At 42.3% G+C, this 21907-nt stretch overlaps 1 protein-coding gene across 2 annotated transcripts in view; it reads right to left on the bottom strand.

The window, feature by feature from the left end:
- Positions 1–1181: 1181 nt before the first annotated feature.
- LOC116811966 (S-adenosyl-L-methionine-dependent tRNA 4-demethylwyosine synthase TYW1) overlaps positions 1182–21907 on the bottom strand; it is a 269724-nt gene continuing 248998 nt past the window's right edge. For both annotated transcript variants that reach the window (XM_032757493.2, XM_032757500.2), the window contains exon 16: positions 1182–2396. In XM_032757493.2, the coding sequence (XP_032613384.1) occupies positions 2175–2396 (222 nt within the window). In that variant the 3' untranslated portion in view covers positions 1182–2174. The remainder of the gene's footprint in view (positions 2397–21907) is intronic.

Genomic DNA, 21907 nt, shown 5'->3' with positions numbered 1-21907 from the left:
GAGTTTGAGACCAGCCTGGCCAATATGGTGAAACCCTGTCTCTACTAAAAATGCAAAAATTAGCCAGGCGTGGTGGCGGGTGCCTGTAGTCCCAGCTACGCGGGAGGCTGAGGCAGGAGAATCGCTTGAACCTAGGAGGTGGAGGTTGCAGTGAGCCGCGATCACGCCACCGCACTCCAGCCTGGGTGACAGAGCAAGACTCCATCTCAAAAAAAAAAAAAAAGGAAAAAGAAAAAAAGAAAAGATAAATAAGTATGTGGCCAGGCGTGGTGGCTCATGCCTGTAATCCTAGCCACTATGGGAGGTTGAGGTGGGAGGATCTCTCAAGTTCAGGAGTTCAAGACCAGCCTGGGCAACATAGTGAGACCCTGTGTCTACAAAAAACATCAAAAAAATTTAGCTGAGCTTGTGTATGCCTGCAGTCCCAGCTATGCAGGAGGCTGAGGTGGGAGGACTGCTTGGGCCCAGGAGATTGAGGCTGCAGTGAGCCGTGACTGTGCTACTGCACTCTGGCTTCAGCAACAGAGCGAGACCCTGTTGCCAAAAAAAAAAAAAAAAAGGAAAAAAAAAAGGTGTCCAGTTTTCAACTGGGTAGGTAGATTATATATCTATGAATTTTAATTTGGCATAGAATAGAGGATAGAGTTACAAAAGGTGGGTCTAACAGGGTTTAGAACTGCAGGACTGGCCGAGCGTGGTGGCTCATGCCTGTAATCCTAGCACTTTGGGAAGTTGAGGCAGGAGGATCACCTGAGGTCAGGAGTTCGAGACCAGCCTGGCCAACATGGTGAAATCCCATCTCTACTAAAAATCCAAAAATTAGCCAGGCGTGGTGGTGCATGCCTGTAATCCCAGCTATTTGGGAGGCTGAGGCAAGAGAATCACTTGAACCCAGGAGGCAGAAGTGACAGTGAGCCAAGATTACACCACTGCACTCCAGCCTGGGTAACAGTGAGACTCTGTCTCAAAATAAATAAATAAATAAAAATAAAAAATAACTAAAAGAGTATAATTGGATTGGTTTTTGCACAAAGGATAAATGCTCGTGGGGACGGTGACCCCATTCTCCATGATGTGATTATTACACATTGCATGCTTGTATGAAAACATCCCATGTACCCCATATATACACCTAATATGTACCCACAATAATTAGAATAAAAATTTTAAAAAACTCATGCTGCAAGTCTTTACAAAAGATTATTTTATTAATTCAATTTTTGCATAAAAGACTGTTAAAAGAACTTGCTAACTTGACAACAATTTTGAGTATTTATGATCTTTCCAACTTGAAAACACCTGAACCTTAAAGAACAGATTGTGTAAAGCAGCAAGGGCCACAGGAGTGAAAGAAGATGGAGACCCGCCGTCTGGTCGTGATATGAGAGGCCCGGACAGTGACCTCCTGAACAAAAAGAAATTATCCTCTTTAGTCCAAAGTGTGTTTGTGAGACTAATGACTCCATGCCCTCACATGGCCACTCCTCTTACAGCAGACAGCTTCATTCCGCTCCAGCCCAGGTACTGCGGTCTGTGGTAATGTACATGGGAATGGGATGAAATCTAGTACAGTTTTAGATCCGATGCAATTTTGGGAAGGGTTGGTAATAAACCAAAACTCAATCTATGCAGTATTTAAAAAATAATTGAGAGTTGTGACAACTTCGATTCTTTTCAGGAGGTGCTGTCTTAAGATAGAAGAAAGGGATCAAGCTCTTATTTTAGAAGGCGCAGACATGGTTAGCTCAGGGTAGTGCAATTCAGTGCTAAGTGGCTGCTCCATGAAATCCAAGGGCCCGGTAAGGGGAAGAGGCCCAGGGATTTCTTCCCTGTCTGACACTCTCGGGACTAGCATTCTGGCAGGTCTTACAAGTTATAATACAAAACTATCAGTTAAATTCTAATCACGACTGTGTAGTTCCTCCCCAAAATAATTTTCCTCTTAGAAGTAAAATCAGGAAAGGGGCTGAGTTCTGAAAAGAAATATCGGGGCTGTGGCACAGGCCCTCCGAGTGTGGATGCTGTCCCCCGTGTCCCCATGTTTACTGCCTTATTGTCTCCTTCGTATGAAAGTATAATTTTTGTAATTCGTCCTTGGAGAATCACAGTGGTGTTCAAGAACCTTTTGAGGCCATCCAAGTTTTTGTCCTTCAGTACCTTGAAATCAGATAATCTCAACATCCAGAAATAGCCTTTGATTTGTTCTTTCTCTGATGTCTTGTGTCCTTGGGATCAAAGCCTCTTTCATTGGCACCAAATAATGCCCAGTGAGGAGTTCTGGCCATATAATCCTTTGCGCTGAACGTTTTTGATCCACCACTATCTTCATATTCCTGGATGAGTTCCTGGAAGCGGTTATAATCGATCCACGTCCACCATTCACCACCAATTTTAAACTGGAAAGAAAAAAATGTGTCAAGTCAGAAGTAAAAACATCCCTAGGAAAAAAAAATGAATGTTTTTAAAAATCATGAACAAGTCTGATCTTTTCTCCCTATCACGTCAAAAAAACAAAAACAAAAACAAACACAAAAAATCTCTTCCATGTTCCAGACATGACTTCCTATCACAGGAGAGCTTCCTTTCCCTTGGGCCTGCAATTTTGCAGTGAAGTTTATCTCAAGCAGTCCCGCTGACACAGGGTTAAATGTTTCCGTGTTACCATGTGACTAATTCAAACTCATTCTAATTCCTGCTGTTGCCGCTTTTGATCGGTTACAAATTTTCAAGGCTGTGTTAACAGCACCTCGTGGAATCCTTTTTAGACTCAACTTGGCTTGAGTTATTAGTGAAGGTTTCATCAATAACTTCTAATTCAAACATGCTAACTAAATGACTCAAACTTGCTTTTCTGGCCTAACATGGATACAATATCTCATTAGTGGAAAGCCTGAAGAATTTCAATTCAGTAAGAGGGGATAATCCAATTTGTACTCTCTTAAGAAAATTGCTTCTCAAAAGTCACGGTGGAATAATGACCTGGAATGAAGAAAACAGAAAGAAAGTTGAAGAGGCTCAGAAGGAAATATTAATTGAACTGTGAAGGCTTTTAATTCAAAGCATTTGTTTGGCATTCATTTGTGTAAATTAACTAATACACTGATACCTGACTCATAAATAGACAAGTACTTGTCATGCCACTGTCTTTTTTTTTTTTGAGACGGAGTCTCGCTCTGTCACCCAGGCTGGAGTGTAGTGGCCTGACCTCGCTGCAAGCTCTGCCTCCTGCGTTCACGCCATTCTCCTGCCTCAGCCTCCCGAGTAGCTGGGACTACAGGCTCCCACCAGCACACCTGGCTAATTTTTTGTATTTTTAGTAGAGACGGGGTTTCACCGTGTTAGCCAGGATGGTCTCGATCCCCTAACCTCGTGTTCCACCAGTCTCGGCCTCCCAAAGTGCTGGGATTAGAGGCGTGAGCCACCACGCCCGGCCCATGCCACTGTCTTTTAAAAAACTTCGACTAATGGCCGGGCACGGTGGCTCATGCCTGTCATCCCAGCACTTTCAAAGGCCAAGGCCGGTGGATCACCTGAGGTCAGGAGTTCAAGACTAGCCTGGCCAACATGGTAAAACCCCATCTCTACTAAAAATACAAAAATTAGCTGGGCGTGGTGGTGTGTGCATGTAATCCCAGCTACTTGGGAGGCTAAGGCAGGAGAATCGCTTGAACCTGGGGGGTGGAGGTTGCAGTGAGCCAAGACCGTGCCACTGCACTCTAGCCTCAGTGACAAGAGTGAAACTCCATCTCAAAAATAAAAATAAGAAAACTCCGACTAACTAAATAACTAAGGAACAATTTCCTGTTCTAGCCACAAAAAAAAAAAAGAGAAAATACATAGGTTCCTGAATTTAGAATATTAAAATATGTTGAATTTAAATGACATCTGATTTTTTACCCACTAGCTAAGAGCTTTCTAGGGGGAAAATGCTGAATACGTGGAAAAGTTTAATTACTCTATGAATTAGAAGAAGTTTTCTTGTAATAAAACCATTCTTGGAAATGGTGCCTCAAGGGCCCTGTGAACTCTACAACCCAAGATGTAAAATTTATATCTCATCATCATTTTCTCTCCCCAGACAGACTGTCCCTGAAGTGTTGTCTACTGTTGTGGAAGCAATCACTGTCATTCCCAGGCACTGAGCCTCAAACTTGCAGAGTCAAAGGTGACCTTTTCCCTGGCCCCTCACACCTCCATTGATTCTCCCTGGGCAGCACTTCTGCCGCCAGTGGCGTGACTTGGTCACGCAGGCCCTTCCTCTGGGCCGCAGCCACTGTCTTCCAGCCAATTGACCTTCTGATTCCAGCTGTGGCTTCTCTCAACTTCCCACAGACAGCCTGAGACTGTGCCGACAGCAGAATTGATTCCTACGATCCTGAATGTAAAGTCTGAGTATCAAATCTGCATCTCTTGGTGAGCTGTGGTCCTCTCACGTGACGCCCAAGCTGTTCCCTCTAACTCACATGTCCTTCATCCTTTGCTCTGGGAAGTCTTCCTAAATCCTGTTAGTTCGGTTGCAGTGAGAGAGTTCCCGTGTTAGACAGTTTCTGTCAGTTTTCTGGCCACAGGACCTCACTGTCCTGAACTTCTGCAGACACTATAATGGCCCCTGCAGTTTCCTCCTGCATTCCGCCCCACCAAGCCTGATGGCTCTGTGAATATATGAACTTAACAACATATGCCATCACCCAGGACATGTGAGGGCCCAGCCTTTCTTCCTCACCCTTTTTTTTTTTTTTTTTTTGAGACAGAGTCTCGCTCTGTCGCCCAGGCTGGAGTGCAGTGGCGCAATCTCAGCTCACTGCAAGCTCCACCTCCCGGGTTCTTGCCATTCTCCTACCTCAGCCTCCTGAGTAGCTGGAACTACAGGCGCCCACCACCACACTCGGCTACTTTTTTTTTGTATTTTTAGTAGAGACGGGGTTTCACCATGTTAGCCAGGATGGTCTCGATCTCCTGACCTCGTGATCCGCCCATCTCAGCCTCCCAAAGTGCTGGGATTACAGGCATGAGCCACCGCACCCGGCCTCTCGCTCTGTCGCCCAGGCTGGAGTGCAGTGGCGCGATCTCAGCTCACTGCAAGCTCCGCCTCCCGGGTTCACGCCATTCTCCTGCCTCAGCCTCCCGAGTAGCTGGGACTACAGGCGCCCGCCACCACACCCGGCTAATTTTTTTGTATTTTTAGTAGAGATGGGGTTTCACCGTGTTAGCCAGGATGGTCTCGATATCCTGACCTCGTGATCCGCCCACCTCGGCCTCCCAAAGTGCTGGGATTACAGGCGTGAGCCACCGCGCCCGGCCCCTTCCACACTCTTAACAAAGCTAGAAGACGATACAAAGAATCAAAATTCCACCCATTCTACTGACATCTTGAGACATGATGGGATTTTGCTGCTACTGGCTCCATAGACTAGAAGGGACTGCTTCACTGTGTATTCATGACAGAGGCATGACACTCACCCTTGACCGAGCCTGGGGTGACTGACATGACATTAACATGTAATTCAACATGTATGGCAGTCAAATGAGGCCGAAAATGATGATCCATCCATCAACATGGGCCAACCAGGCCAACTGTGGACTTGGCCCAGTTACATACATTTAGAAAATAATTATAATACAACATAGCGTGTATAGTGAGTGAGGTTATGTACAAGGCACTTGGGGAGTACAGGGACAGGTGTGATAAATCACACAAGCTTGGCCGCATAGAGGAGTCTTTTTGGGGATCCCAGTGTTGCTTGCTGAAAGACAGAGATGACCATACTCTCTTCTTCCCTATTTGTGTCCCTTTGGTGTTTTGATTTCTAGGTCTGAAGTCTGACCCCTCTGGTTCATAATCCTGACGCTCCTTCACCCTCAAACTCTAACATGATCATTTGCCATGGGTGTTCTAAGAGAGAGTAAAGGATTAGTTTGAGCAATACAATGGACTTAATTTTTTTTTTTTTTTTACCATACCTACAGTCAAAAATATACTTTATATCTCAATCTAGTACACTCAAATAAACACACATAAGCTGGGAATACAGCTTTCACAAAACGGCAGGCAATGCATTTCATAAGAGAACTGCTGGCTCCAACTCACAAAACCAACTTCCTCACTTCTAATGCAGTTTGAAAACTTCTGCACTAAAAGATCTGGTTTCCTTTGACTCTAAAACTCTACTCTGGTTTAAAAATTTCAGTTGCACAGGTAGGACAACTGTAAGCTAAAATCTGACAACTGACTGCTCTGATTCCTAAAGTCTAAAAAAACTAACTGAAGACCAAGTAAATGCAGGACAAAGTGGGAGTATTAGCTCAGGCTGCCGTAACAAAATGCCATAGTATGGGGGACTGAAACAACAGAAAATTCTTTTCTCACAGTTTTGGAGGCTGGAATTCCAAGGTTCTGGCTCAGTTTCTGGTGAGGGCTCTCTTCCTGTCTTGCAGGCAGCTGCCTTCTTGCTCTGTCCCACATGGCCTTTTCTTGGTACATGTACATGGAAAGTGAGTGAGCAAGTGACTTGGGCCCTCTCATGTCTCTTCTTCTTTTTTTTTTTTTTTTTTTTTTTAAGAGATAGGTTCTCACTCTGTCACCCAGGCTGGAGTGCAGTGTTGCAATTATTGCACACTGCAGCCTCAATCTTGTCAGCTCAAGCCATCCTCCCACCTCAGCCTCCTGCGTAGCTGAGACTACAGGTACATGTCACCATGCCCAACTAATTTTTAAATTTTCTGTAGAGAAAGGGTCTAGCTATTTTGCCCAGGCTGCTCTTGAACTCCTGGCCTCAAGTGATCCTCCCACCTTGATCTCCCAAAATGCTAGGATCATAGGCATGAGCCACCGCACCCAGCCCTGATGTCTCTTCTTATAAAGACACCGATCCTATCAGATCAGGGCTTACCCTTATAACCTCATTTAATCCCAGTTGCTTCCTTTGAAACCCCATCTCCAAATATAGCCACACTGGGAGTTAGGACCTCAACCTATGAATTTGGGAGGGGAGGAGGGCCACAAACATTCAGTCCTTAAGAGTAAGTTATTCTGAAATGAACAGAGCCACTAGACCCAAAAGACAAAACTGAACCACATGTGCCGCCTCTCAGGGCAATCTGAGACGAATCATACTGAATAATCACAGCTCAGAAAAAATCAAAGTGTTCTATGTAAAAGGCAGAAGCTGAAAGAGGAAAATTTGGTATGACTGACACACAAACAGCACTGAGAGACAGCTGCATAAAGAGAGGCATGAAACCCCAAATCGTAAAATCTGAGGTTAAGTATCCTGAGACACAAGGTCACCCTGCTAAAAGAATCCCTCGAATCCAACAGTAAGGGAAGAACGGAATCTATGCAGAATTACAAATAAACTCAAAAGGTCATAGACGATCTTAAAAACACACAAGCGCAATAAGGTACAGCCTGACTTAATAAAGCCAGGCTGCTAAGGGTCTGTGGCCTTGCTGGCTAGATGAGGCAATGCAGGCTCCCACTCTCTGCAAGAATCAAACTGCTGTACAAAGGGCCTTGTTCTCCTTATGTTCTCATCTTTCACACAGGGAGAATTTCACTAAACAATAATAATGGCATAGGTTCTCTGTTAGTGTAAATGTTTAAAAAGATTCTATTAAAGATGGTAGATTAAACGCATGCATTTACTATTACTTCCTCTTGAAACCCCACTAAAATGACAGTAAGAACATTTTAAAAAGATATATAACATAAAAATAAAGCTATCAGGAGAGGAGAAAACAGTATTGGACTTTTAGCAGCTGAAAAGATGATGGGTGAGCAAACTGGTTTAGCAGACCCAAGAGAGCTGAATCCTAAGCTAGCAAATAGAGAAATCCAAGATTCAGCCCAAATTATCCTCAAAGGCTCAGAAACTGGCTGCACCAGTTCCCCCCTACAGGAAGCACGGATTGAGGAGGTACCAAACCCACTCCCCACCAAAAACCCAAAGGCAGGTTTATATTGTTTAAGACATGATTAGAATCTCAAGTTCCTGAGCCCCCTGCATATATTCACAGCTGAGCACCTGCCCACTCCATGCCTTGACAGATGCTTGGAGGTTTCTTCTCAGAAGACAATTCAGAAAGGATCTATGGTCTGTGGGACAGCAGGTATAGCTGAGAGCAGGGCTGCCATAATAAAACTATTTCCTTTCCTGTTTCTGGACCACCAGGGACCACTGCAAGCTGCAGAAAATGAGAAGACCCTACCGACCAGCCCAAGAAGACAGATGACAAGATACTGAGGTTGGGATTCCCTGAGGAAATGATCTGGCAGATCACTCCAAGATAGAGTCAAGCCCATACCATTAGGGTGCTCTTTATTTTTTATTATTATTTTTATTTATTTATTTTTGAGACAGAGTCATGCTCTGTTACCCAGGCTGGAGTGCAGTGACGCAATCTCGGCTTCACTGCAACCTCCACCTCTCAGGTTCAAGCGATTCTCCTGCCTCAGCCTCCCGAGTAGCTGGGATTACAGGTGTGCACCACCATGCCCAGCTAATTTTTGTATTTTTTGAAGAGATGGGGTTGCACCATGTTGGCCAGGCTGGTCTTTAGTCTCCCACTCTCAAATACAAGCATATAACCAATGACCATCAGCCACCTCAGAAAAACTTCTAACATGATAGAGGGATAAAAATAAACAAAAAGAGGCCGAGAGCAGTGGCCGGGCACAGACACTCTGTCACCCAGGCTGGAGTGCAATGGCATGATCTCAGCTCACTGCAACCTCTACATCCCGGGTACAAGAGATTCTCCTGCCTCAGCCTCCAGGGTAGCTGGGACTACAGGCACACGCCACCACACCCGGCTAATTTTTTGTATTTTTAGTAGAGATGGGGTTTCATCATGTTAGCCAGGCTGGTCTTGAACTCCTGACCTCAGGTGATTGGCCCGCCTTGGCCTTCCAAAGTGCTGGGATAACAGGCGTGAGCCACTGCACCTGGCAAAAAAGATTTTTTTTTAAATATTAAAGAACTAGTCCATAAGACCCAATTTAAAACTTTTTTTTTAGTAGTTCTAGACAGAAAGGAGAAAAAAGAAGAGAGGATATATTCATTGAAATAATTCTGGAAATGTTAAGAAGTGAAGGACATGAGTTTCCACATTAAAGGTGTCTACAATGGATAAAACCAGACACACCGTCTGAGGCACATTACAGTGAAATTTCAAAACAACGGAGACAAAGAGAAAATCTAATGAGAAAAACATGGTCATACACAGAGGATTAAGAATCTGAATGCCTTTTGAGTTCTCAATTACTGCAAGGAAAGCTGAAAGACAGTAGGTCCAACCTCAAAGGGGGAATAGTTTCCAGCCAAGAATTCTATATCCAAATCAAATGCGTAGGGAGAATGAAAACACGTTTAGACATTAAACGTCTCAAAAAGTTGTACTTTTTACATGCCAGTTTCTTAGGAATCTCCTAGAAGTTGCGTTTCCTGTGAATGAAGGAGCAACTTTAGGAAACACAGGATTCCAGAGACATTTCACTCAAGACAGAGCTGGTGATCCCAGGATAACAGCTGTGAACTAGGTGGTAGAGTGAACTGTCCAAGGTAGGTGGGTAAGTTAAGTGTCCTGCAGAGACTTCTTCAAAAAGATGAACGTGGTAGCAAATCCAATGCATCTGAAAGTCTGAGAGGCAATATATTTGAGATGGCAGAGAGTTTGAGAGTTGTTAGCAAAAGAACACAGAAATCTAGATGAAGAAAATATTAAAAGTTAACCAAAGGTGGCACTGCAAACAAATAGCAATTGCAGGAGATGGCATGGCTTGGCCGTGAACAGTGTTCACATGGTTATAATAATGCAAAAAAAAATCATCTAAATAAAAATCTGGTATGTGTATGTTAGGAGGGTGGGGGAATGGGAAAGGATGTTCCTGGAGAAGGTAGAAGCAAGCTCGAGCCTCATCTTCCATGGTACACAGTAAAGAGATAATAAGCAGCCAGGCATGGTGGCTCACACCTGTAATCCCAGCACTTTGGGAGGCTGACGTGGGTGGATCATTTGAGGTCAGGAGTTCAAGACCAGCCTGGCCAACAAGGTGAAACCCTGCCTCTACTAAAAATACAAAAACCAGCAGCCTCCTGTAGTCCCAGCTACTCGGGAGGCTGAAGCAGGAGAATTGGTTGAACCCGGGAGGTAGAGGTTGCAGTGAGCCGATATCGCGCCACTGCACTCCAGCCTGGGGGACAGAGCGAGACTCCGCCTCAAAAAAAAAAAAAAAAAGATAATAAGCAAAATGGCGGGTTGGGTGTGCAGGGGCGAGCAGCAATATAAGTATGCTATTTAGAGAAACGGAAATAAATACCAAATGAATCACCTAGAAAATCTGAAAGTGGTTGTTGCTTGAAGGGGGAAATGGAGGTGTGTTTTTGTTTGAGGAGGGTACAAAGAACTGCTGTTTTTTGTTTTTGTTTTGTTTTTTAATAAACTTGGACTTTTTAACTGTCCACATAGAATTTTGACAAAACTAAAAATAAGGTTTAAAATAGTGGTGACTGTATCCATCCAAGAAAGGAAAAAGCACATCAACAACCTCAGCCAAAAAATGTAGGGCAGAGGAAAGGAGAGGACTGGCAGGCAAACAGTAGTGACAAATCCTTGTGAAGTGTCCTACTGGGTACTAGGTGCTATGTTTGGTTCTCTATCTTGTGTAATCTACATAATAAACATGTTGTAGTCACATTCCTATCTTTAGAACGAGAGCAAAAGTCCAAAAAAAGCTAAGTGATAGATGTGCTTAGGCCATATCCTCAGGAAGTAGAAGGGCCAAGATTCAAATTGGAGGGTGTTAAAGAGACCATGGCCATTACATGATCCCATGCTACTGGTAGCTTTCAAACTGGAAAATGACAGAACTAATAATCATGTCTTTCAAATATTTCTCAAGGAAACTGCAAAGAGAGGCTTTTTGTTTTGTTTTGTTTTGTTTTGTTTTTAGAGACAGGGTCTTCCCCTGTCGCCCAGACTGGAGTGCAGTGGTGCAATCAGAGCTCACTGCAGCCTCAACTTCTTCGGCTCAAGGATCCTCCCTCCTCAGTCTCTGGAAGAGCTGGGACTACAGTGCATGCCACCATATACAGCTAATGTTTTAATGTTTTGTAGAGAGACAGTCTTGCTATGCAGCCCAGGATGGTCTTGAATTCCAGGGCTCAAGCAATTCTCCCATTTCAGCCTCTTAAAATGCTGGGAATACAGGTGTGAGCCACCTCACCTGGCCAGAGCATTGTTTTATTTTGTTTTACCCCTGGACTTATTTGTGTGCAATATCCCTAAGTTAACTCCCTTTGTTTAACTTATCTAAAACTTACAGAAAACGGTGTATATTCCAATTTTTTTTTTTTTGAGATGGAGTCTCACTCTCAGGCTAGAGTGCAATGGCACAATCTCAGCTCACTGAAACCTCTGCCTCCCAGGTTCAAGAGATTCTCCTGTCTCAGCCTCCCGAGTAGCTGGGATTACAGGCATGCCCCACCATGCCCAGCTAATTTTTGCATTTTTAGTAGAGATGGGGTTTCACCACATTGGCCTGGCTGGTCTCGAACTCCTGACCTCAGGTGATCCGCCTGCCTCGGCCTCCCAAAGTGCTAGGATTATAGGCGTGAGCCACCGCACCCGGCCTATTATTCCAAATTCTTAAGGTACGTCAACTTCTCTCGGCATTCAGTCTAAACAATGAGTGCACTGAAAAGCCTACTGCCTGTTAATTATTTCTCTACTCAAGTACAGCATAAGAGGCCTTAGGCAAACAAGGGGAGCCGAAAGCTTTTTATGAAGACCTCTAAAGTCAGTGTGCTCTGCCTTTGATTTGTTTGATTTTATTTACAAGCTCCCATCCCTTCTCAGAAAATAATAACCAAACAAATAAAACTGCCACAGTGAAGTATATTCTCCTCCCATTACATGAACTAGTTCCTAACAGTTACAGGCAAGAGGTTGCCGATGAAGAACTGACTTCCCATCAGTTTCCCTTGTAACTTCTCCATAGACTCATCTATACGGGAGATCCAGTCACCTCAAACTCAAAATGTCACAAAGAAAAAATTTGTATCATTCGGCTGGCCCCCAGCCACTGTCTCAAACCAGGTTCTGCTGAAAGTTGTTTCGGCTTTTGTTATAAATACTGCAGAGTCACTGAAAAAGTTCTAATCATACAAAGGTCTCATAGTTCTACACATTCAAGAGTTGAAATAAGAAGAAAATCTTATATATGAGCTGAAAAGAGAGTACCCCACAAGCTATTTATTAGCATCAATATTGGAGGTGGTTTGTATGACTATTCCTCCACGTAACACTATACCATTCTTTATTTAAAAAGCAAATGGTCAGAATCTTTAGGAAAAAGCCTTTATTAAGAAACTGCTTGATATGGTTGGCTGTGTCTCCACCCAAATCTCATCTTGAATTATAGTTCCCACAATTCCCATGTGTTGTGGGAGGGGCCAGGTGAGAGGTAACTGAATCATGGGGGTGGGCCTTTCCTGTGCTATTCTCGAGATAGTGAATAAATCTCATGAGATCTGATGGTTTTCTGAAGGGGAGTTTCCCTGAACAAGTTCTCTTCTCTTGTCTGCCTCCATATGAGACATGCCTTTCACCTTCCGCCATGATTGTGATGCCACCCCAGCCACGTGAACTGAGTCCATTAAACCTCTTTTTTCTTATAAATTACCCAATCTCGGGTGTGTCTTTATCAGCACCATGAGAAAAGACTAATACGCTGCTATAGGCAAGGCACAATTCTAGATGCTTTTTATACTTCACTTCATTTAGCCGTCACAATCACCCCAGAAAACAGAGCTACTCCCATATTGCAGTTAAGAATGAGAAATGCTGAAACGAGGATTGGAAAACACATTCACCAGTGCAAAGTTCAGGGGCCCCCAAGACCACCTCCAGATTTAACAGTTCACTAGAAGGACCCACAGAACTCTCTGAAAGCTGTTATATTCATGTATGTTTTATTATAGCATAAGGACACACATTAACGCTAACCGAGGGAACAGGCACATGGGACCGAGTCTAGGAGAATTCCATGCTTGGAGCTTCCAGTTGTCCTATCGCAGAGGGGTTATAGACAGAGCTAACTTCTCCCAGCAGGGATGTGTGATGATATGCACAGAGTGCTGCCAACCTTGGAAATGCACCTGAGTCTTGGTGTCCAAAGATTTTACTGCAGCTCAGTCACCTAGACACAGTTGACTGCTACATGTCTGACCTTAATTTCCAGCCCCTCCAGAGGTTGAGCCAATAACTGCATGGCCCAAAGCCCCAACCATATGAAATCATTTGGTTGGCAGAGAATATCTGGTGTGGGGGCCGGGCTTGGTGGGTCACGCCTGTAATCCCAGCACTTTGGGCAGCTGAGGTTGGAGGATCACCTGAGGTCAGGAGTGTGAGACCAGCCTGGCCAACATGGTGAAACCCTGCCTCTACTAAAAATACAAAAATTAGCCGGGCGTGGTGGTGCATGCCTGTAATCCCAGCTATGTAGGAGGCTGAGGCAGGAGAATCACTTGAACCTGGGAGGCGGAGGTTGCTGTGAGCAGAGATCATGCCACTGCATTCCAGCATGGGCGACAGAGTGAGATGCCCATCTCAAAAAATAATAATAATAATAATAATAGAATATCTGGTGTGACCTAAGGCCTACAAATAAACAAAGGTACTCTTATGAGGCAGGACAGTCCAAGGGCTTAGAGGTCACCTCCTAGAAGCTGAGGGCAAAGGTCAGCCCTTTGGGTAAAATACATCTATCTGCATAATCAGCATTTCAAAGGCCATATATAATAGACAAAATGGAATAAAACAAAAATAAAAAAGAACACTAATACAAAACGAATCATTCATAGTATTTTCATTTCTACACTCAAGGGCTTTTATGTGATCTTAGTGTCAATTATTATTTTCTAAATGGGTCTTCCAAACATACAATCATACTTACAAGCCAAACAGCAGGGGTAGTACTGATGAAAGGAAAGAAGAGAGGCTACCAGACCTTCTCACAACTCAAAATTAATGTCAACTGCATGGGAGTAGAGGAAGTCCAGGGGTCGTCTGAGGGAGAAGTGATTTTGGAATACTGAGGGGTGATTTTTAGACTACAAAAAAAGAGTGTTACTGAAACCACCCAGTGAGTTCACCTTGCCCACTGCCTAGACAGAGCCAATTAATCAAGACAGGGGAATTGCAATGGAGAAAGAGTAATTCACACAGAGCCAGCTGTGTGGGAGACCGGAGTTTTATGATTACTCAAATCGGTGTCCCTGAGCATTCAGGGAGCAGAGTTTTTAAGGACAACTTGGTGGGTAGGGGGAAGCCAGTGAGCCAGGAGTGCTGATTGGTCAGAGATGACATCATTGGGAACTGAAGATGTCTTCTTGAGCTGAGTCAGTTCCTGGGTGGTGGCCACAAGATCAGATGAGCCAGTTTATCGAGCTGGGTGGTGCCAGCTGATCCATCAAGTGCAAGGTCTGCAAAATTTCTCAAGCACTGATCTTAGGGGCAGTTTACGGAGGGTCAGAATCTTGTAGCCTCCAGCTGCATGACTCCTAAACACTAATTTCTAATCATGTGGCTAATTTCTTAGTCCTACAAAGGACATCGGATCCCTAGCAAGAAGGAGGATTGTTTTAGGAAAGGGCTATTATCATCTTTGTTTTAAATTATAAACTATAAACTAAATTCCTCCCAAAGTGAGTTCAGTCTACACCCAAGAATGAAGAAGGACAGCTTGGAGGTTAGAAGCAAGATGGAGTCGGTTAGGTGAGATCTCTTTCATTGTCTCAGTCATAATTTTGCAATGGTGGTTTCATTACAGTGGTATCTTTCAAACTTCCCAGATTTACCAAAATTTGTTCTTGCCGGTTGTAGCTACAACTATGTAGTTTCTTCTTTGGGTAAGAAGAGGCAGAGATCACAAGGGCAGACTTGTGATTGCCTGCAATAGTGGAATGCTGAGAGTTGCTGCCATCTTCTGAGTTTACTGGTAATAAGTAGGATTCACATGGTAACAGTTGCCCGTGGAACCGTTTTCACAGACAAAACTATAACCATAAGATTACATTCTTGACATATCCAAGTGCAATTCTAAAAGTTTATCTGGAAAGTCATTTTCTGAAGTTTCAATCTTAATATCCAATTTTGTTGGAGTGGAGCTAAATCCTCTGTGCAGTGTTACCAAGCCAATTTCCTCTGATATTTCTCTAAAAGCAACTGCTGCTGGGAGCAGTCAGGCCTCTGATGAGGGTGAGTTCCACATGTACCACAGTCACTAGGTTTTGCTAAGAGAACACTGTGCAAAACCTAAATGGAGATACACAAGTCCCTTCTTATTCCAAGATGGGAGGGTGTGGGGGAGGTGATAGTTCTTCTTCCCCTCCCTTTACAGACTACAAGTTTTATTATCTCCAAGAAGGAGGTCCCTGTGATCAGTGCCTAATTATCTACAGGGTCTTAATTATGGCCAGACTCTCAGAGCTAATGATCATGGAGATCAAGGAGACTGCTGTTGGCTGTGCTGGGACAGGGACTCTGTCTCCTGTTTCCAAAGGACATTTCACCTTCCCTACCTTGTCTGTACAATGTACTTATTCAAAGTAGGCTTTGTATTTGGAAACACTTGGGATTGAATTCTAGTTGTGTCCTATTTGCCCTTGGACAAGACTTGTACTTTTTTTTTTTTTTTTTTTTTTGAGACGGAGTCTTGCTCTGTCATCCAGGCTGGAGTACAGTGGTGCAATCTCGGCTCATTGCAACCTCTGCCTCCTGGGTTCAAGTGATTTTCCTGCCTCAGCCTCCCAAGTAGCTAGGATTACAGGCAAGTGCCACCATGCCCACCTAATTTTTATATTTTCAGTAAAGATGGGGTTTTGCCATGTTGGCCAGGCTGGTCTTGAACCCCTGCCCTCAGGTGATCCACCCGCCTCAGCCTCCCAAAGTGCTGGGATTACAGCCACTGCACCCGGCTAGACTTGTACTCTTTTAAGCCTCAGTTTCCTCCTTTGGAATATGAGAAAAAATAGTATCTATGATCCAACAGACTTTTGTAAGGATTAAATGAGTTATGGCATGTTTGGTGCTTACCATGCTAATCTTAATAAATGTTACTGGTTGCTGAATTTATCAGCAGACTCCAAAACTAAGGAATGACACCAGACATTTTCTTCATGGTGATGAAAGACACTAGAAGATAATGAAATAATTATGTTGGAAGGCAATAGAGGAATATCTTCAAAGTGCTAATAGGAAATACCTCGATTTAGAGTTTCTACTCTGATGATCTATTATTCAAGAAAGTGAAATAAAGATGTTTTGGGGAGAAAAAAGAAGACTAAGTTTACCACTGAGTTCAGTAAGAAGGAAACCGTGCCAGCAGGAACAGCTGGGAGTGCCAGAAACAAAGGTGAACTGAGAAAGTGGTCTGTACGAGGACACATCTAAACAAGTATCGGCTGGGCATGGTGGCTCACGCCTGTAATCCCAGCATGTTGGGAGGCCAAGGCAGGTGGATCACTTGAGGTCAGGAGTTCAAGACCGGCCTGATCAACATGGTGAAACCCCATCTCTACTAAAAATACAAAATTAGCCAGGTGTGGTGGTGTACACTGTAATCTCAGCTACTCGGGAGGCTGAGGCAGGAGAATCACTTGAACTTGGGAGGCAGAGGTTGCAGTGAACTGAGATCATGCCATTGCACTCCAGCCTGGGCAACCAGAGCAAAACTCTGTCTCAAAAATAAATAAATAAACAAACAAGTATCAACTTGTTTAAAAGGAAACTTGTAGGAAAAAGCACAGGAAAGTCCTTGTGTTGTGCTGAAGGAGAACAGCAAAGTTAATTTACTTCAGAATTCAACTAAGTATAAGTTTTAAAAATATCCAGGTAGAGGATTCTGGGAAGATGCTGGAGTAGAAAGCACTAGGAATACTCTACCCCACCCAGACAAAAATTACACTGGCAGAATTTGTCTGAAGTAACTATTTTGGAACTCTGGAGTCTATTGAAGGCTTGTAACATTCAGGGGAAGGCTTGACAGTAAATTGCAGTTATTTTCAGTCAATCTCCGCTCTTAGTTCCAAAGCTGCTACCAGTCCCCGACGACTCAGCCCCATGGCAGGAAGCTGCATACATGTTATGGGAGCAGCTTACATGCAGCTTCTAAGAGCCAGGATAGGCAATAAAGAACACTGTCTTCAAAATATTAAGGATCTGTGTTCTTGTCATGGAAGGGCGGAATAGAGGCAGCCAGTCAGGGTGCCAAGCCCCTCCCCGTCTAGCTTAAGTGACACCCTGGGGACTTCAAGGGCCAGTGCTTCCCCCATCCCTACTCTTTCACTTTTCTCTTTCCCCACTTTAGGAGATGTACATTAAAGACTAAGACATTAAAAAATAAACATATTTATAGGGAAATTATAGTTACCATGGATGCCCAGGGAAAGGTACAGTCTTCAAAGAGAACTGAAAAGACTTTAAGTTCACACCTCGGGCTGATCCTTGGCACAGAGACAGCCTTCAATAATAAAACAAAACAAAACAAAACTCCAGAAAACACTGAGAGGCAAAGAATCTGATTCCCACAGTGGCCACATGATAAGATAAAAATGTCCAGTTTTCAACAATAAAATCACAAGGCACACAAAGAAACAGTGAAGTATGGCCCATCCAAAAGAAAACTATAAATCCAACAGAAACTGACCCTGAGAAAGGGTAGATGGCAGATCCACTAGACACAGACTTTAAAACAGCAATCTTAAAGATGCTCTAAAAACTACAGGAATATGTGGGAAAAGTCAAGAAAAGGATATATGAACAAAATAGAAATATCAATAGGCATAGAAAAACTAAAAAGAAACCAAAAAGACATTCTGGAACTAAAAAGTATAGTAACTGAAATGAAAAATTCATTAGAAGAATTCAAAGGCATATTTCTACAGGCAGAAGGATTAGTGAACTTGAAAACAGGACAATGGAAATGATCACATCTGAATAACAGAAAAAAAAAAAGAAGAAAAGTGAACAGAGATTAAGGGACCATGAACACCATCAAGTGAACTGACATTTGCACGTGGCAATCTCAGAAGGAGACAGACAGAAGACGACAGAGAGAATGCTTGAAGAAATAATGGTCAAAATTTTCCCTAAATTTAACGAAAGACATAAATGTAAACATTGAAGAAGTTCAAGGAACTCCAAGGATAATGAACTAAAAAAGACACACACCAAGACACATTATAATCAAACTGTCAAAAGTCAAAGACAGAGAATCTTGAAAGCAGCAGGAGAGCAGTGACTTGTCACACACACAGGGGATACTTAATAAGGTCACAGAAGATTTCTAATCAGACATTTTGGAGCTAAGAAGGCTAATATGTTTAAAGTGCTAAAAGAAAAAAAAATGTCAACCAGGAATCCTATACTGGCAAAACATGAGGAAGGAAATAAGACATTTCCAAATAAATAAAAGCTGAGGGAGTTCATCACTCTACTAGATCTGCCCTGTAAGAAATGCTAAATGGAGTCCTGCAGGTTGAAATGAAAGGACACTAGACAGTAATTTGAAGCTGCACGAAGAAGTAAAGATCACAGTAAACGTAAATATATGGGCAAATATAAAATTGATTGTTATAGCTTTGCTCTGTAACTCTATGGTTTTTTTCTTTTCTTTTATTTTTATTTTTTTGAGATGGAGTCTCTCTCTGTTGCCCAGACTGAAGTGTAGTGGTACGATCTCAGCTCACTGCAACTTCCACCGCCCAGGTTCAAGCAATTCTCGTGCCTCAGCCTCCCGAGTAGCTGGGATTACAGGCGCCCACCACAATGCCTGGACAATTTTTGTATTTTTAGTAGAGACTAGAGATGGGGTTTTGCCATTTAGCAAGGCTGGTCTTGAACTCCTGACCTCAGATGATCCGCCTACCTCGGCTTCCCAAAGTGCTGGGATTATAGGCATGAGCCACCACACCCAGCCTCTATGTTTTGTTTTCTATGTTAACACACTAACATGTTTTTTTTTTAAAAAAAAAAAAGAGAAGTATTAGTTTATGTTTTGGGGCACACAATGTATCAAAAAGGTGTTATTTTGTGACATCAACAACTGAAATGGGTGGGGACAGAGCTGTAAAGGAACATAGCTTTTGTATGCTGTTGAAGTTAAGCTGGTATAAATTAAAATTAGAGTATTAAAACTTTAGAATGTTAAATGTAATGTCCATTGTAAGCACAAGGAGAATAGCTACAGCATCTACACAAAAGGAAATGAAAAGGTAATTTAAATGTTTCACTGCAAAGAATCATCAACTCAACACAAAAGAAGACAGTATTCAGAAAATGAGACAAAAAAGCTGTAAGCATATGAGAAATAACAAAATGACATAAGTAAATCCCTCCATATCAGTCATTACTTTTGATGCATATTAATTAAACCCTCCCATCCAAAGACAGAGATTGGTAGAATAAACAAAAAGATATGATCCCATTCTATGCTATCTACAATAGATTTGCTTTGGACCAAAGATACAAGTGGATTGAAAGGGAAAGGATGGAAGAAGGTATTCCATGCAAAGAGTAACCCAAAGACAGCAGGAGTGGCTCTACTAATATCAAAGAAAATAAGACTTTGAATCAAAAAGGTTATGAAACAAAGAAAAATATTACATATTAAAAGGTTCAACAGAGCAAGAACATATAACTATTATAAACATTTAGGTACCTCATAACAGATAATCAACATATACAAAGCAGATATTGATATAATTGAAAGAAGAAATGACAATTCTACAATACTCAGAGACTTCAATACCTCATTCTCATTCATAGATACAACAACCAGAGAAAGATAAGCAAGAAAATAAAGCACTTGGCTGGGTGCAGTGGCTCACACCTGTAATCCCAGCACCTTGGGAGGCCAAGGCAGGTGGATCACCTGAGGTCCTGAGTTCGAGAGCAGCCTGACCAACATGACCAGCCCAACCAACCCCGTCTCTACTAGAAATACAAAATTAGCTGGGCATGGTGGCACATGCTTGTAATCCCAGCTACTCGGGAGGCTGAGGCAGGAGAATCACTTGAACCTGTGAGGTGGAGGTTGCGGTGAGCCGAGATCGCGCCATTGCACTCCAGCCTGGGCAACAAGAGTGAAACTCCATAAAAAAGAAAAGAAAAGGAAGAGAAGAGAAGAGCCCTTGAAGAGCGCAATAAGCCAACTTGATTTAACAGGCACACAGAACACTGTACCTAACAACAGAATACACATCCTTCCCGAGTACACATGGGACATTTTCCAGAAAAAGGCCATAAGTTAGGCTACCAATTAGGCCTAGATTCAAAAACACAGATGTCATACAAAGCATATCCTCCAAGAACAATGGGATGAAGTTAAAAATCAACAAATTAATGAAATTAAAAAATTCACGAGTTTGTAGAGATTAAGCAACACACCCCTAAATATTACCAATGGATCACAGAAGGAACCACAAGGAAAATTAGAAAATGCTTACAGACTAATGAAAATGAAACCACCACATGTCAAAACGTATGGAACACAGGGAAAGCAATGCTAAGGTAAAAACTTACAGCTATAAACACTGATTTTTAAAAAAGAAGACCTCAAATCAACAACCTAACTTCAAAACTTCAGGAACTAAAAACAGGACAAACTGAACCAAAAGCTAGCAGAAGGAAATAATAAAGATTAGAGCAGAGATCAACAAAATAGAGAATAAGAAAAAAAAAAAACAAAAACACAAAACCCACAAAACCCAAAGCTGGTTCTTTTAAAAGATCAACAAAATTGACAAACCTTTAGCTGGATGAATTTTTAAAAAGAGAGAAATAAGACTCGAATTACCAAAATCAGATATGATTTTGCTACCAATTCTACATTAAAAAAAAAAAACAAACTGTAAGAGTGTACTATAAACAATGGTATGCCAACAAATGGATAATCTAGATGAAATAGACAAATTCCTAGAAACATGAAATCTACCAAGTCACAAAGAAATAGAAAATCTGATTAGACTCATAACTATTACGGCGATTAAATCGGTAATTTACGATCTCCCTACAAAGAACAGCCCTGGACCTGATGGCTTCACTTGTGAATTCTACAAAACTTTTAAAAGAGAACTAACACCAATCTTTCTCAAGCTTTTCCAAAACACTGAAGAGGAGGGAATACTTCCCACTCAATCAATGAGGTCAGCATTATCCTGATACCAAAGCCAGACAAATATCGTACTGGAAGAAAACTGCATATGAGTATCACTTTTGAATACTGACACAAAAATCCTCAAAACACCAGCAAGCCAAATTTAGCAGCATATTAAAAGAATTCTATGCCCTGGACAAGTGGGATTTATCCCTGGAATGCAAGGATGGATCCATGTAATATACTACATTAATAGAATGAAGGACAAAAACCACATGATCATTTCAATTAACGCAGGAAAGGCATCTGACAAAACTCAACACCCTTTCGCGTTTTTCATGATAAAAACACTCAACAAAGAAGGAATAGCTGGAAACTATCTTAACATAATAAAAGCCACATATGAAAAAACCTACAGTGAATATCATACTCAATAGTAAAACACTGAAAGCTTTTCCTCTAAAATAGAACAAGGCAAGGATGACCATCTTCACTACTTTTGTTCAAAATAATAATGGAAGTTCTCACCAGAGCAATTGGGTAAGAAGAAGAAATACAAGGTATCCAAATTGGAGAGAAGAAAGTAAAATAATTTTTGTTTTTAAATGATATGAAGTTATATGTAGAAAATTATAAAGATTCAACCAAAAAACTGTTTAAACTAATAAAGGAATTCAGCAAAGTGGCAAGATACAAAGTTAACATGCAAAAATCAGCTGCATTTCCACATACTAATAATGAACAATCTGA

This window comes from Hylobates moloch, unplaced genomic scaffold, assembly GCF_009828535.3.
Source record: "Hylobates moloch isolate HMO894 unplaced genomic scaffold, HMol_V3 SCAFFOLD_1, whole genome shotgun sequence".
NCBI lineage: Eukaryota > Metazoa > Chordata > Mammalia > Primates > Hylobatidae > Hylobates > Hylobates moloch.
This window is presented reverse-complemented; position numbering and strand designations above follow the sequence as displayed.